The 16,422-nt window shown below is 34.2% G+C and overlaps 1 protein-coding gene across 1 annotated transcript in view; it reads left to right on the top strand.

Moving 5' to 3' along the window:
- The first annotated feature begins 7,739 nt into the window (after nucleotides 1-7,739).
- Nucleotides 7,740-16,422, top strand: part of LOC142355920 (uncharacterized) — a 29,559-nt gene continuing 20,876 nt past the window's right edge. Inside the window, exons 1-3 of the mRNA XM_075407934.1 lie at nucleotides 7,740-8,013; nucleotides 13,121-13,220; nucleotides 14,232-14,496. Coding sequence (XP_075264049.1) covers nucleotides 7,853-8,013; nucleotides 13,121-13,220; nucleotides 14,232-14,496 — 526 coding nt within the window. The 5' untranslated portion in view covers nucleotides 7,740-7,852. The remainder of the gene's footprint in view (nucleotides 8,014-13,120; nucleotides 13,221-14,231; nucleotides 14,497-16,422) is intronic.

Here is a 16,422-nt window from a genome sequence, read left to right as displayed (position 1 = left end):
CCTGAAATTTCTTTTTTTCCCAATCATTTCATGATTAAGGTTAGTGTTCATGTTTCGCAGAGATCTCTAGTTTTCCATTATTAGATTCATTTATTGTGTTCCTTCTGTCACATTTCTGTGAAATCGTGATTTTCATTTGATCTTTCATTTTCTGTTTTTTTGCTAATCCCCCTCTGCATTACTCTTGTGTTTTTCTTTCTAAGACTAGTCCTATGCTTCCTGCTCTGCTGCTGTACTGCTGCTCTCTCTCTCTCTCTCTCTCTCTCTCTCTCTCTCTCTCTCTTCTCTCTCTCTCTCTCTCTCTCTCTCTCTGTCTCTCTCTATCCGTTTTTTTGTACAGCGTCCACTTTTTAACAGTTTTTGTTTTTGCTGCTGTTGGTTCATGATTCTGCTTTAGGACATCAATGATCTCTCCCTTCTCGGCAAATGGCAGTTGTCTGTGTTTCTACAAATAGTCTGGTTCATATATCTGTATTATTCTGCGTTCATCTCAGTTTACCTTGTCCAAGTTTTTCTGATTTCATCAATTTTATGTATTTCAATTTGTATTGTGCCTTTTTTCAGTTCACAGAAAACCCGAACTGCGTATACAATTGTTTTACGTTTGAATATTTTTAGTGTGCTGGGTTCTCGTGTTTGTATCTGTTTTTCAAGCATTCATTCCCCCTTTTTGTATGTTTTCGAGTATCCTCCTCTCGTTTCCAGGGAATGTTGACTTCAATAATTTGAAAAACCCTTGACCCGGGTTCAAAGGAAAGCAATCTCTTCTTTTATAATTTTTTAAAACTTTTTTAGTTTCTACTATCTTTCAACGAAAACTTTTTTTATCCATCAGTCCAAGCAGAAAACGTGAGTGGAACAACCTGAGTTTAATTTCTTTGAAAGTTTAGATTAGTTTGAATGAATAAAAGCCAAAAAACTTCATGCAATCGACAAAAGGTTTTTGGTGTGACATATGCAGACTCCAATTGGACGACACAGTTTTTTTTGTATTTTATACAAACGGAAAAGGAATAATTGTTTTTTATCCCTGATAATTTTGACAATAGTTCCCCGTTCACAGAAACTAGAATCAAATCAGTTGCTTTTCAATCTTTAATCGAAGAAAAACTCTGGCTTTAATCAAAGAAACTTTCTGGCTTTAATCGAAGAAAAATTCTGGAGCAAATTGATGAATTTAAATGACCCAGTCCGTTTGAAGTGCAATATCATCTTATTTAACTATATTTTCTACAAGGTTTTTGAGATCATATAATAGCACTTCAAATTCAATATTGACTGGAGAATGCATCCGAAATTTTGACTTCAGCTCCAGAAGATAAGTTCACACAGAGAGTGTCTTGAGTGTTTGTTTGGAAGAAATACTTGACCCAGATTTGGTCAGGAACAATTTTTCAATTTCTGCAGAATTCATTTGAAACAATTTTTCTTTGCATCATTTTTTTCATTCTTTGATTTTTTTCCTGCTGACACCCCGCAAACTGTTGTTTCTAAACGACCCATTATTCAATCAAATTCTTCAAAGTTATGTAACAGTATTCCTCCGGTTTCTATAAAGATGTGCTTTGCCAAGCACTTCCATATTTAAAGTGCACTGGAACTGTTCTGAGAAAATGAAAAAACATTCCTGCAGGTCTATCTATAGTGACCAAGAATTTAACTGTAATATCCCGTTCGTTTTTCTCTGGTTATTGTTAAGACAGAAGGTTTCGAAGATTATAGAGTGGCGTCTTTTCTGACAAATATTTTTTAAGTCTGGATCAAAATATAAAGTCTTTTATCTTCTATCGGAGGTTCTAACTTTTATTTGGGCTTGTTTTGGCTTATTTCCTCGGGGTTTCGAAAATGCGTTTTTATGAGTTCATGGAAGTTTTTATAGAGATCCTTGGCACTTATTTGGAGGGAATTGGTTTGGCATTACTTCTCCGAATTGTTGTTTTGGCCAAAAGTTGTATTTCAGTTTGGGGTTGTTGGGTTGTTTAACTTTGTGTTTTACGCTGATAACGTATAAAAGTTCGGAAAGTTCGTGAAAATTTTTATGCTAAGAAATTGTTTATCTTACAATTGACTTCATTTTTAAGTGTTATTAACGGTTAAAACCTCCTTGTGAGTTAATTCGGGTTCTGATTTTTCCTATGATATGATAGGTGTAGTTTTAAGATCGATGATTCACTATTCGGTTTCTTTCTGTCAGTCCATGTTTTAACTTGTTCGCAGTTCAACCTTATGTTTAATATTTACCGCTTTCTTTTCAATTTTTTAAAGTATTCTTTTCTTATTAAGTAAGTTGCCTAATATCAATGTCTGGATGGCGGAAATTGTGCTTCCTATAGCTGAAATGTCTTTTTTTCCCGATCACTGCTTGTTTAAGGTCAATGTTCATATCTTTTCCGTATTTGTTATATTGTTGAATTGCTTCCTTCAGTTTTTCTACAGTGAATCGTGACTCAAACAATTTTGAAATGCTTTGACTCAGGTTCAAGGGAAAGCATTTTCTCCTGTTAAAATGGTTTTTTTCCATTTTTTAATTTGTCCTTCTTCCTGGGAAAAGGAGTTGATCTTCTTATTTAAGTTCTACAATTTGGTCCATTTGGGTTACGTCGATGGCTCAGAGCATACTGAACGCATGCAGCGAAAAGATTTTTTCGGTTAACAATAATGACAATTTATGTGATATGCGGACCCCATTATCGACCATAGCAATCATTAACTCAAAACACAAATGGAACATCATCAAGAAAGTAAACAATTGCTGCCGAGATGTTGCTTATAACGACAGAGTTTTTGGTAATTAACCCTAACGGAAATGGAATATTCGTTTTTTTTCGTCTGGTAAATTTTTGGCAGTAACTCCCCGTTCAAGGAAATAAATTAAGTTCAGTTGCTCTTGAATCAATTTCTCTTTATCAAGAACTGGGAGATCAAAATCATACATTTACGTGACCCAAATCATTTGTAGTACAATAGCACCATAGTTAGCTATACAGGGTTTTTCCTACAGGGTTTTTGAGATCATAATATACCAGCCCAATTGCAATAATGACTGTAGGGTCTAGCTATAATTTTGGCTTCCTCAAGATAGATTTCACACAGATGGTGTCTTGATTGTTTGTTTGGAAGAAGTGCTTGCTCCAGAGTTGTTTAGGGACAATTTTGTAATTTCTAGAGTTTCATTAAAACAGTTTTCCTAACCGTCATTTCTTTCATTGCTTGGTCATCGTTGACGTCGAGTTTTTGACCTATATCTACCAGTGGCTTAAGTTTGAACAGAATGATACCACATCAGCGCTTATTTCGGATTGTAATTTTTTAAATCAAGCAAAAAAAATGAACATTTTATAAGTTTCTCGAGAGCTTATTCAATGCATGTAAGAACCTTGCATTTTTCGTTATACCTCTTGGCATTCACTTCTGCTTTTCTTCAAAGATGCTTACAATATTTTTGGATCTTTTGCAGTTGTGCCCCTCTCCCCAGTATGGTATGCACCCCTAGTCACGTGCCATTACCCCGGCCAAATTCGAATGGATATCTTGCAAGACGATGAAGTTTTTTTACAAGGTTTTACAAAATACCTAGGGTCTTGCAGGAATCTTGCAAGATAATAAATCTACTTACAAAAATTTTTAGCACAAAAGAACGTTCTACATCTTGTGACCGAATTATCGGAAAAAAACGATAAAAGGTTGCAATATTTGAATTGAAACTTAAAAAACATGATGTTTTTTGAATAACTTATAGTAATCTCCTCATTTGGACTTTGAGTTGTTGTACATTATGCACTCTAATACTATGCGCGGTGTTGATTGTAACGGTTATTTTATTTCTGATAGATTACATAATTATTACATAACTTTTGGCTTTCTTCTATGTCGGCTTACTTTCATTTCGGCTTACTTTGCGTTCAACATAAAGATAATGCTCTTTTTGGTGACTATAGCCACTTTTCTTGCGTCTGAAATTTTCACGTGGTACCATCATTGCAGCCAACATTAGTCAGGCTATGTTAAACAAGAAGCTATGGTTAAGTAAGAGCTCATCCTCACACAGTCAGCTTCACGGAGGCAGGGCATTGAACTCTCAATCGTTGGCGTGTGAAGCACACACCTTACCTCTCGGCTATCACGCCACAAACGCATTAATTTGAAACAGTTTTCCTAATTGTCTATTTTTTCATTGTTCGGTGATTGTTGATGTCGAGTTTTTCACCTTATGTACCTTTGATTTCAATTTGAACAGAATGATACCACATTCAGTGCTTGTATTGGATTGTAACTTCCTGTTTCTACATTCTGTTTTATGCATGAAAGGTGTAGATGTAGTAAGGTCGTAAATTAAAATTATGTAAACGAGTTCACATCTTGTAAGTTTTTTGAGAGCATATTCAAAGCCTGCAAGAACCTTCATTGTATGATGCTTAAAATGATAAGTTTTTTGGAGCTTTGCGTTTGTGCCCCCCAGTTACAAAGCACGTGTCATTATAAAAAAAATCAAAAATTAAAAACTGGTACGAGTTTCTGAGGGTGCAAATAAAACGCACCCACTGCAACTAATGTGTAAAACTGCATCAATGGAATTCTCATTGAGATGAGAACTCTTTTTTGATGGAGATTTCCGTTTTATCTCATGAAAATTGCATGCATTCAGTGCATTATTCATGTGAGGAAACTTAGCTAGGTACCCTAACAAGTACGTCATACGGGATTGGTTCTTGAAGCTCAAGTTGGGGCAAGTCCTAACAGTAAAAATAACATCGCTTCAGTTTTATTATCGGCTAAAAAGGGAAATTGTTTATAAAACTGAAAAATAAATAGGAAAAGTAGAAAAGGAAAAACATTGGGGTTTGAGGGGGATATTAAATTATATTATTATAATTCTAGTTCAGCTGTTATCGAAATATATAATTATAACTCTAATAGATTGTACAAACTTGCTTGAAAAAAGAACAAAGTGAAAGATTCAGTAACAGACAGGTATTCGAAGGACAAAAAAACGGAAAAAACGAAACAAACAGTTTTTTCAAGTTTTTATTGGCTCTTTCTCATCTTCTTGGTATTCATTTTAGGTTTATAATTTTTTTAGGTCAAAAAATTGACTTCTAAGCAAAAAAAATTTTTTTTAAAACATGGGAATCAAAAAGTTAACATATTCTACGTTTTTTAATGAGGAGAAAGCAAGAAAAACATTTAAATTCTTCCTTTTTCTTTGAAATCTTAAAATAATTTCAAAATCTATATATTACCTGGTAGATAAGTTGGATACTTTTGCTCGCCACAAACTGACTCCAAAGGAAAAACTAATACTCCGGATGTCCACCAAAAAATAGAAAACTAATTTTCTGAAGAAACAGGAAAAGACGAAACAATGAGAAACAATTGTTTCTCTGTGCTCTGCATAGTCCAAGCAAGTCCATGCATAGTCCTGCATAGTCCATGCAAAAAAGGAAAAACCGACAGCTCTAAATTTTAATAATCTATTTTCAATCAGTAACATTTTTGAGCGAAAATTTTTTCAACTGGATATATAGTCAAACTGGTTGGTGTAATTTTAATCAGTCAGGCACATTATAATTCAGACGACAATTAAATGGGAGAAATAGTCATTTAATTGTTTGCTAAATCTAGTAAGAAAACCGATAATTGTTCTGTGCGAGGGAATGCCTGAAAAATTCCTTAAAAGCAGTGTTTTAATGTATAGAAATTGACAAGGAATTTGATTTCCTATTTGTTTAATTTATATCAAATTTAGTGTTCTGAATTTCTTGGTTTTTAGTATATAAAGAAAAGAAATTGCTTCAATTTGAGCCTTGCGATACTGATAGTTAAAAGAGCATTTCTTCTCTAAGAGAAGTTTTGAACGTATGCTGGAACAATCTCTGCTCTAATAGTAGGACCAATTGTATTCGATATAGAGCTATAGCGCTTAAAATAAATGGTGTTAAAAGAGTAGGGCTGAAAAAAAAACAGGACACATTTTCATGCATATTGTCAATTCGAGAAAGTTTGCTCGAAAAAAGTGTACGCACGTACGCCGTCTGGTTTAAAATAGTGCAGAGGTTGAAACACGAGCATCTTATTTTTGATGTTATTTGTGATGTTCAAGATTTTTAATGACTTTCTTTAACCTTTTGAGGTGCACTTAGAAATTGCATAATTGGGAAATAGGCGGAAAAAAATTTTCTGGAGCCAAACACAGTTTTTCGAAGAATTACAGAACATAATTCGTGTGTTTATAGTTCATGTTTTTATTTCATGTGCTCATAAAAAATGAAAACGTGTTCAAACTGTACAAATTCTGTTGACTGGAAATCTTCAAAAAACAAAATTAAATAGAAAAGGTTTCGTCTTGAAATACTTATCTCGTTATAATGCAGTGGTAATTTACACGGTTGGCTATCAAATATTGACGCAATTTGCAAATTTGTCATAAGAATAAGAAAAGTTTTTTTAAAAATTTTTTCATGATATAACTCTAACGCTGGTTTGCTGTGATATTAATTATTTCCTTATAGAACATTTTTAATATGTGAGCTGTGACCCCGCCGGGTAAATAGAATTGTATTGACTTGAACTTCATTGTTTTTATATGTGACTTCAGTCCCATTATACACAAATTTTTTAAATGAACTTGTTTTAGACTTCAAGCAGTGCGATGCTTGGTTTTGCATGTTTGATTGAAGGAAAATAATTCAATATCAAACCATTTTCTCAAGACATTTGATCCTACTTCAGTTTTTTTTCATTTGTAACTGCTGTTTCACAACTGCATCCAGTCTGGCCATAAATGGTTTTCATTAAAAGACCACATGACCAGCCAAGTTTGTTTGTCTTTGTTTGGTTTTTGTATCGTGTAAACAAAGGTCAAACCAAACTCAACCCCCCCCCCCCTAGAAACAGAAAAATTTCCCCAATTCAATGCTTGGTTGACATGCAAGTGTCGTCTCAATGCCATTTTAACAACTGTTGTTTTACACTAAACTCACAATTCAATTAGAGCGTCTTAACTTCTTACCATAATACACATCACTGCATATTTTACTTACTGGACTGTTTATTGGAGTAAAACATAAAAGCGCGCTAAGATGTTACACCATTGATGTTGAAACACAAACCGACGGCAGCCGACTGAAATAATAATAAAGGGGAATATTTGACTCCGTTTTGAAGTTAGAAATCCGTGTTTTCAAATTGTGTAACGGTGCCTCTGTTTTTTTGGTCTAAAACTATCAGCAAATAAAATAGAAAAAGGCTTGATCTATTATGGTATATTTTGTTACAATAAGCCTTGGTCAATGATAGTTTGAAACTATGTCCAGTAGCGTGGACATAATATCAAAAATATTGTTTTAAAATATTGACAACTTTTGCAATATTTTGCGAAACTTTGTTGTAGTAATTGAAGTAGTACTTGCTCAAGTACGCTGTTGGAAAAATTGTTTAAAAAAACCTGTTCACAAATCAGTTCATTTTTGTCTTCTTTTTAAAAATCTTTCTCTTATCATTCTTTTCAAAAAAATTTTCCGCATATGTTTCAACCAGTTCAACTATTTCATCTCTTCTACCCCCCCCCCCCCTCCTCATTAACCAATTGGCGATAATCAACAAAAGGCGACTCTGACAATCCCAGTGCTTTATGCGAAACACATCGCTACTACCAATTTTCACCATTTTTTAAATTCAATGATTCTATTAATTATCTTGTTTTTATAAATCTCCGTTGAAAACTATTAAAATTTGAAAACTTTCGCTTTGAGAAACTATTAAATACATATTGTACAATATCGAGTAACGTCCTGTTATTTTATCTTCGTAAAAAAACTAAAGTACAATCCTCATCTTGACTAATTTTGAAGTCATGGAGGAGGAAGAATTCTTCGAGAGTGGCAACCAGGAATCTTTAAAGCAATACAATGATTACAACGTGGGCTACGTAGCCGATGGAGACATTGCTAGATTGCGCAGCAAGTTCCGAGTGGTCAGTCAAAGTGTCCAGGAACTCGAGGAAACGCTCGCCAGGTCAGATCAAATTTCGCTAGTATGAATTATGAATCATATTTCAACCAGTAGAATTCGCAATGTGCGTCAGCACAACGATTTTACTTTACATTTTACTTTTTTTAGAATAAAACTTAGAAGCTGTAGATTCAAACAATTAAACCCATGTCAACATATGGATAATAACTTAGTCTTCAATTAATTGTCGCTCATATTGTAATTGCTTCTTGGCAATGATCACAAAAATCTTTAAATTCGAGACACAAAATATTGGTTATCGGTAATTGACATTGTAATAATTTGAAATCCCCACTCGAGGAAAAAATTAACAAGTATAGCATCATTTTAGTTACCATCATTTGATTTGAAATCGCATAACCTAATCATAAAAGGGCTGTAACATATTACGCGAAATTAAATGAACACTTTTGCATTTTTAAACAATTCCTATCTTTTTATGTCCAAAATTAGTTCTATGTAATCGAAATTTGCAGATAATGGCTTTGAATCCCATATTCACTCAAAAATTGAGAAAGCTATAAAAACAATGTGACTAGTTGCGCGTAAAATGCTTTGAGGTAAGATGGAGAGAAAACTGTCTTGATCACTTTTAGTGCAACACATTTATTCAACGCGTTTTTTTTACAGTATTGCAGCTTCTTGAAGAATTTAAGTTGCCCATGGGAGTTATAGTCAACATCTCTAGCTATGTTATTTGCAGGGGGTAATAACTTAGTCTTCAAATAATTGTCACTCATATTATAATTGCTGCTTGAACACAAAAATCTATAAATTTGGGACATAATATATTGGTAATTGATTTTTTAATAATTTACAATCCCCACCTGTAAAAAAAATTAGCAAGTAAAGCATTTAGATACAATTAGTTAAATTGACTAATAGGGGTGTAATAACATAATATAGAATTAGAATTTGAATATTTTCACGATTAATATAGAATTTAAATATTTAGAATGAAGGTTTATGCTCTTCACAATTCCACAAGTAGTCCTAGAACATATCTTTAAAGCGAAAAAAACTACTGGAAGGTGTAGTAACTAAACAAACCTACTGCTCCTAATTATACTAAAGGATCATGCCAACCCTTCGTTCAATCCCTAAATGAACTCCTTTGAGGCCTTATAGAACTTGCCAATAATGATATTGAGGTTAGAATAAGTTTGAAGTGTGTCTCTATGTTGAGGTGATATGTTTGCTCCTGAGAATTGTTCTTACCAAAAGCAATAAATTGGTGATTCTATGTTTGAGGAATATACCAGGTCCTCAATTCAATTAACTAAGTAACCGGTCAACCATTATACTTAAACAAGATAGAAGATGGCGTGAAGAGCTAATCGGTGTTCAGTCCACAACCCAACCAGACGAGTATTAACCAACTTGATAGAACGTTAACACATTGCCCATCAGGTACTTCAGGTTACTGCAGACCGTTTAAATTGTCTACTTGGTTCACCATGCTATACTACATGGTTTGACTTAACTTGCCAAATCTTTCACGAACAGGCAGGCCTACCCTGAGAGTGATTTCACTATGCGGTCTCCTGGAAGGAGCTTGGCCAATTAATACTCTCAGAAATCAATCGTCTTCATGATGCCTCCGGCTTCAGTGTTGTCTTCCAATTTGGTTCCGTTACCTAACCTAATTAACGATCGTTCGATCACTAATTTTAATAGTACCAAACTAAGATATATCAACTTAATCTCAGCGAAAACTAATGATTTGGTTTAGGTCTTTAAAGATGTGATATGAAGTTACTAAATCTCTACCATTTCAAGTTTTAATTTCGAAAAAACTGCAATTAATTAACAATTACCTAGGGGTAATGTGTACTAGGTTCTCGTAGAACAACAATTTTAAGAGTTCTATTTATCCCAAGTAGTGGAACCTATTGTCTCTTCAAAGATACCGGCTGAATTTCTACTACTAAGTTATGCTAACAGGTCTAGAAGGAGAAAATAGTTGAAAAATTGTTAATTTAATTTAGACAAAATTTAAAATAACCCGAATACACTAATTTCAACAAATATTTTAATTTTCTGTGTGAGATCTGTTAACTCACTCGTTGACTCCACACATTTGATTATCACAACGATCTAGTTATTTTTAGATCGGTTTTGTTGCAAAATTTGACAGAAATTGAGCCGTATATCTACTGCGTATCTATGTTTGGATTTGATAGTTTAGTCCTATTTTTTACCCAAGATTCCTAGTCGTTGCGTGAAAAGTGCCTTTTCGGGAAAAGTTTTCGGAAGGTAACTCATAAATTTGATGCCATCAGTCCCCAATATGTGTTTATAATCCTCTATTACTTGGATGAGAATTTGGTGGAAGATCTACCTTAGAGTGTGTATGAGAATCAAAATTTACTCATTCAATTGTTCTCATCAGTTTAAATTTCTTTGCCATTACTATATTTGTACGGTTTCTTGTTTGTCGGGGAATAATTCAAGGTCAGTATTAATTTAGATCTATTCCGAAAATGCTCAAGTCCGAGTTTTCGTTCCTTATTAAAACATTTAGATACAAATAGTTGATTTGATTTCAAATTGACCATTTTGTACGTAAAACGGGTAAAATAATAAAACACTAATATTAATGAAAACTTTTTCTTGCATGTTTTGCACTTTCAAACAAATCCTATCTTTCAAATTTCAAAATTTGTTTTTGTTTTGTAATTGCTAGTTAGAGATGATAACTTTTACTCCCATGTCCGCTGAAAATTGAGGATAGAAAAACTGTGGGAAAAATTGTGCATAAAATCACTTTCTGTCGATTTTTTGCAGCAAGAATATGCAAAATCTGTCTTGGTCACTTTTAGTGCATATTACTTACTCAACTCGTACTTTTTTCTACAGTGTTGCTGCTTTTTGAAGACTTTAGCTGGCGCGTGAGATTCATATTCAACGGCAGTTGTTATTTGCAGGGGTACTAATGTTTTGCATTGGAATTAGCAAATTCTGTTTAATTTAATTTAAAAAAATACAACTTAACAAATCACCATGTTTGCTATTTTTCCAAAGAACTTTGTTGTTGATTTCTAAAACTTCTCGAAAAAATTACTTTTTAAAATCTAAACTACTGTTTTTGCAAGGGGATTGCATTACAATTCCTGCCTGAATTGTGCAGAGAAAATGGCTTGTTGTATTCAGTTTAACAGTCGAATTTTCAAAAAACTTTGAAGAGGAGCACGCATAATACTACGACTTTACTTTGTATAATTCGACCTAGCAGGAGTTTGATTTTGTCTACAAAATAGACTAAAATGTAACATTGAAGCTTTAATTGATAGTTAGAGGTTTGTAAATTAACAAATGTGTACAAAGTTTATCCCAAAAAAGCAATGTTCCAATGTATTACCTTGTTACTGTATTTTGAATTGACTAAGAGCAACTTGTAGTCGTGATAACATTGACAGCTTTGAAAAATTTATTTGAAAAAAATTGTAAGTGATCAAGTTTGTATTTGTAAACTTCAAAAAGATGAAGAAGGTTCGATTGTAGTTTTCAAGAGTTTTTCATTGGTACTACTTTACTTTTTTATTTATCCGGAAAAGATATGAATCAGTCAAATTTTCCTTAACAAAAAGATTAGTGTAAATATCCTGCCCAAAAAATAATTTTTCTCACTTTTGTCCTCCCTCACTAGATATCCGTCAACCATACTTGGCGGAACAAAAAATTAAGGATGGTAAAAAGTTCCTACAACCAACATAGATTTGGAAGTTTGGAATAATAAGGTTACGTAATGTGAAATGATCAATCAGAATCCACTGAATTAAGTATTAATTGGATAAAATAATCAGAATTAAGTATTAGTTGGATAAAATCCACAATTATAATACCTTAGTCATACTTATGGTTATATGCACAGGGCGCCTAAAAGTTTTATTGCTCTTAATTTTAGATGCTTTTATTTTTTTCACACCGTTTTGATGCATGTTTCTTATTTTTTACGAGAAGCATCCAACCTTATAAAATTTATTTATAAAACTACAACAAGTGACAGTTAAAAGAACAACAAAAAATAAACCGGCCGCATGTTGATTAAAGCATTCAAATTCAGGAACCAGGATCAAAGTCATGAGAATTTTCAATAACAATCAGAGCTCTTAGACTTTTCTTCCTTTTCTTAAAAAAAATTAGAGTTTGATCAAGCCTATTGTTCAATCTCAGTTTGGATTAGAAATTTGGTATAATTTAAAAAATAATGGGCAAAATCTAATGAAGAGAAAATAGTTCATCGTTGACAAAAATAAAAAATATTGTTTTTTTTCAAAAATCGGTCAGTGTTTACGAAACAGAATTGCGGGCATCTTTTATGTAGAAGCTCTTTATTCACTTATTTCCCATTTTTGTTTATTAATTTTTTAAAATTTTTTCTTGACCCCAGAATTTAGGGCAGTTATTCAGACTGCGTTTATTGTTGGCAAAAACACTGGCTTCAAATATGCCAGAGAAAGGCGGATTTTGGATTTTATTGCCCTTGCCGACTATTTAGTTGACGCACTTATTTTGTCGCACATTGTAAATTTTTTTTACAAACAAAAGGAGCAATAAAATTGCTGACAAACAAGTGTAGCACTCGCCTTTTTGTCCCAACTAATTTTTGTCCAAAATTTACTTTTTTCGTCGGAACTTTATTTACGTTTTATTCAAACATGAAAGTGTTCTGTTTTTTTTTTGCTTTCTAAAATGATTCCAAACAGCATGTGATGGTTAAGGTTGACAGTTTCATTGTTGTACCAAAATTATTTGGTAATCCAATGACTTTTCAATTAATCATATAAAACCCAACCTCATTTTTCCACCTCAATTTTATTCATTAATCTGGCAATTTAAAAAGGGATCTATTCTGTTTCGCCCCCCCCCCCCCCCCCCGCAGCTTAGTGAGCACAATTTTTTTATGACCCCCAAGCGCACTTGTTGTTTTCTTCCATAGTAGCGTGCTATACAACAACATATAATTTGTAACTGGGGGTCATAAAAAACACGGGGGGGGGGGGCAGAATAGATCCAAAAAAATTGTCAAGTGAAGTATCAGATACCGTCTGTCATTTGGTGTAAAAACCTCAATTAAACCCAAAGTATATTCATTCCTGTTTTATAGGTTGTCTAAAGAGCAGAATGAGAGCATACAACAGCTGCATCAAAACATGGAAATTGCAATGGAAAGAAGTGGGAAAAACGTGAAGGAGATTGCAGACGAGGTCAGTCTATAAAAATATTTATAGTTTTCAAGTTTCCTCATATAAAATATCGGATCTATTCTGTTTTGGATCCCCCAGTGTTTTTACCCCCCCCCCCCCCCCCGTTACAAATTATATGTAGTTATATAAAACGTTACTATGTAAAAAAATATAGCACGTGCGCCTGGGAGGCGGGAGGGGTGGGTTTGCGCTTCGTAAAAGGTATAAGCCCACTATATAAGCTGTGGGGGGGGGGGGGGGGGTTGAACAGAATAGATCCAAAATATGAATCAATTAACCTGCAAGCTATCAGTACTGTCATCCGCAGTTACTCAAATTACTCAAAGTTGTCTTAAGCGTTCCATTTTGGGATTATCCTATCACGCAATCTCTCGTTTTTTTCTTGTTAGCCAAAAGTTCTGTATTTTTCAAGGCTTCTGCTATTTTGCCGCGCTTATGTTCAAGAAAAATAATTTCTATTCTGATCTAAATCAGCTTTATTTTAATCGCATTTTATATTTGGTTCCAATTTGAAATTTTTATTAAGAATGATAAATTATTATGAAGGAATTGCGAGAAATTGTGATACTTTTTTGCACAAACTTTTTAACTAATTGCTCGATTAGAACTGAAACCCAAGTTAAGTTTTTCCACAATTTGTCCAATTATCAGACCCCCCCCCCCTCCCCCGAACCCTTTTTCACAACCATTAACGCGACCATGAATGTTCTAGACCATGTATTCTTGAGTCGCACAGCGCCCCGCGTATGAATCCAATATATAGTCTCATAGGAAAAGGATAGAAAATTCGGGCGGCCTTGGAGTTAAAAAATTGGGCTCTTTTGTTAGAGAGCACGTGTCATTACATGTTAAATCACTATTTAAAATTATGGCACGTGCGTCGGGGGGGGGGGGGGCTCAAATAATGGTGGGTGTTTAACCCCTTTATCTTTTAACCCCTCTATCATTTCACAAACAAAAAAAATCCAAAAATTTTATCTAACCAATTCATCCAATAAACTTGTATTTCAGGCCGTTATTGCAAAGCAAAAACTGTCAGAAGTTCGGCTCTTTGACAAACTTGAACCCCTGCATGACAGGATTTGGTCCATGAATTTGGAGATTGAACAAATAGAACAGGAGGAATCGATGGGTTTTGTTCATCCCGATGAAGTGACTGAGTTGAAGGCAGAAAATGACGAGTTGAAGCAGAATGTGTTCTTGGCTGAACAGAGCATGTATGAATTGAAAGACGCTTTCGAAGAGATGCAAACCAAGTTTCACCAAAATCAAGAAGGTTAAAATGGTTTCTTACTGAGCGCATTCTCATTTGCATAGTAAAACCAATTTTTGGGTTGAATTTATTTCACTGCCTCCTTTTGGCGCTAGCACTAAACAAATACACCATAAAACTTGTTAGTAGCAAAAACTCAGATTATAGACAGTTTAGTTGATTGCTGAGAACGCAAAGCAATCAACTAAACTAATTTAAATTAAAATGAAATGTAGCGGCTGCTCTCCTATCAAGGGCAAGGAAAATTTTACACCGGCCAGTTCGTTTCAGCGGTTTCAAATCTGTCCGGATATTGTATTTTTGCAGTTAATTTTTGTGAACTGTGTCATCCACTATACTGTAGATTACCGTTGAATTACTTGTTGCTCAATTAGTCTTTTAACTAATCACTCAGCTTTGCTGTATAACAATTTCCTTTTCTCAGGATAGCAAAATAATTCAAATTGAAACAATCCATTTTTTGTTGAGTTTTTGTTAATAACTCAATTTATTAGCCTAATGTGGGAATTCCCGTCACAACTAATTGTAGCCCTATAACTTGACTATTACTAAGCAAAGTTTCAACCTGCTACAGTTAACAATTGTTAAACAGGCTTCCTTACCAGTTGCAAATCTGATAAAAAATTTTTTTCTAACTTCAAAATAGCAAGTCCCTCTATTGGTTTCAATAACACCAATATTGAAGTACAGTAAGCTTCGTTAAAGCCAGTAGGAGAAACTGACCTTATGCTTTGCACAAAGTTTCTCTCATTTAGGAACTTTGTTCCTCAGAAAGAAAATTTTGTGAATACCAAAGTTAATCCTCTTTTCAACATGTAAACGTTAAGATAAAACTGTACAATCACTAATATGATCTACAGAAAGAAAACGCGATAACAAAAATTTACCGCTCAAGAAAGTATGCTTCAGTACGCAATGCATGTCAGTTTAATATAACCAAAATTGCGTATTTCAATTGATTTTTGGTAGTTTTTCAAACTCTTTTTATGCTGCTAAACACTTTGATTTACATATCAAATTGAATTGTTGAGTGGTTGTAGATCGCTGTGTCATTAAATTTTCTGATTACACTGAGTTTGGGGTTCGGGATACCTTATTCGATGCCCCGCACTCTATGAATTGTTGAGAAACTCGCAAAATTAATCGATTCTGGCATACGAAAATGTCTCTTACTTACTCCGTTTGAGCTAAATTTTGTGTGAGTGTGAACACGTGAACATGTGGCAAGAATAGTGTACTTCGAGTTTGAGTTTCAGCTTAACTTCATGTATTACGATTGCGTACTAAAAATAGTTACTAAATATAAATGTTGAACAAAGTGAACAAATCCATATGGCTTCTAATGAATATAGCATTAACTTTCGCTTGTCATTCTATTCTGACTTCACTGCTTGAAATGGCGGTGAAGCGTTATTTCACTCGGCTCTTGAGTTTTTAAGCTCAGCCACCACATCGTCGGCTCTGTTTTCTATCGCGACAACATCTCTTCCAGGTAGTACTGGGGCGAGCTTCTTTACTGGTGTCTTGTAAGTTCCGTCGTTTGTTCGAACTATCGGTGATCGAATCACACCGACAGACTCATAAATGGTCTCCGTAACTGGACCTAGGTTACAACATCCGCGTTTGTTGCTGTCTTCGATTAACCAAGCAAGATCGCCTTCTTTGAGGGCCTCGTTCGTCGTAGATCGCCATTTTTGCCGGTTATGCAGAGTTGGCAGATATTTTTTACAAAATCTGTCTCATATGAGATTTGTATAGGCTCGATTTGTTGGAGGAGCTTTCGATGATCGACTAATTCCTCTGCGCATGAAACATAGGGTAAGCAAACGTTCCTGTTGCCAAGCAAGAAGTGATTGGGGTCAACTCTTCCAAATCATTATTGTCTGAATTGACTGGAGTCAACGGTCTTGCGTTCAATGTCTGCTAAAC

The sequence above is a fragment of the Convolutriloba macropyga genome, unplaced genomic scaffold (genome assembly GCF_964194025.1).
Source record: "Convolutriloba macropyga unplaced genomic scaffold, txConMacr16.3 SCAFFOLD_1485, whole genome shotgun sequence".
NCBI classification, from domain to species: domain Eukaryota; kingdom Metazoa; phylum Xenacoelomorpha; order Acoela; family Convolutidae; genus Convolutriloba; species Convolutriloba macropyga.
The sequence above is the reverse complement of the archived record's forward strand: the minus strand, read 5'-3'. Positions and strand labels throughout refer to the sequence as shown.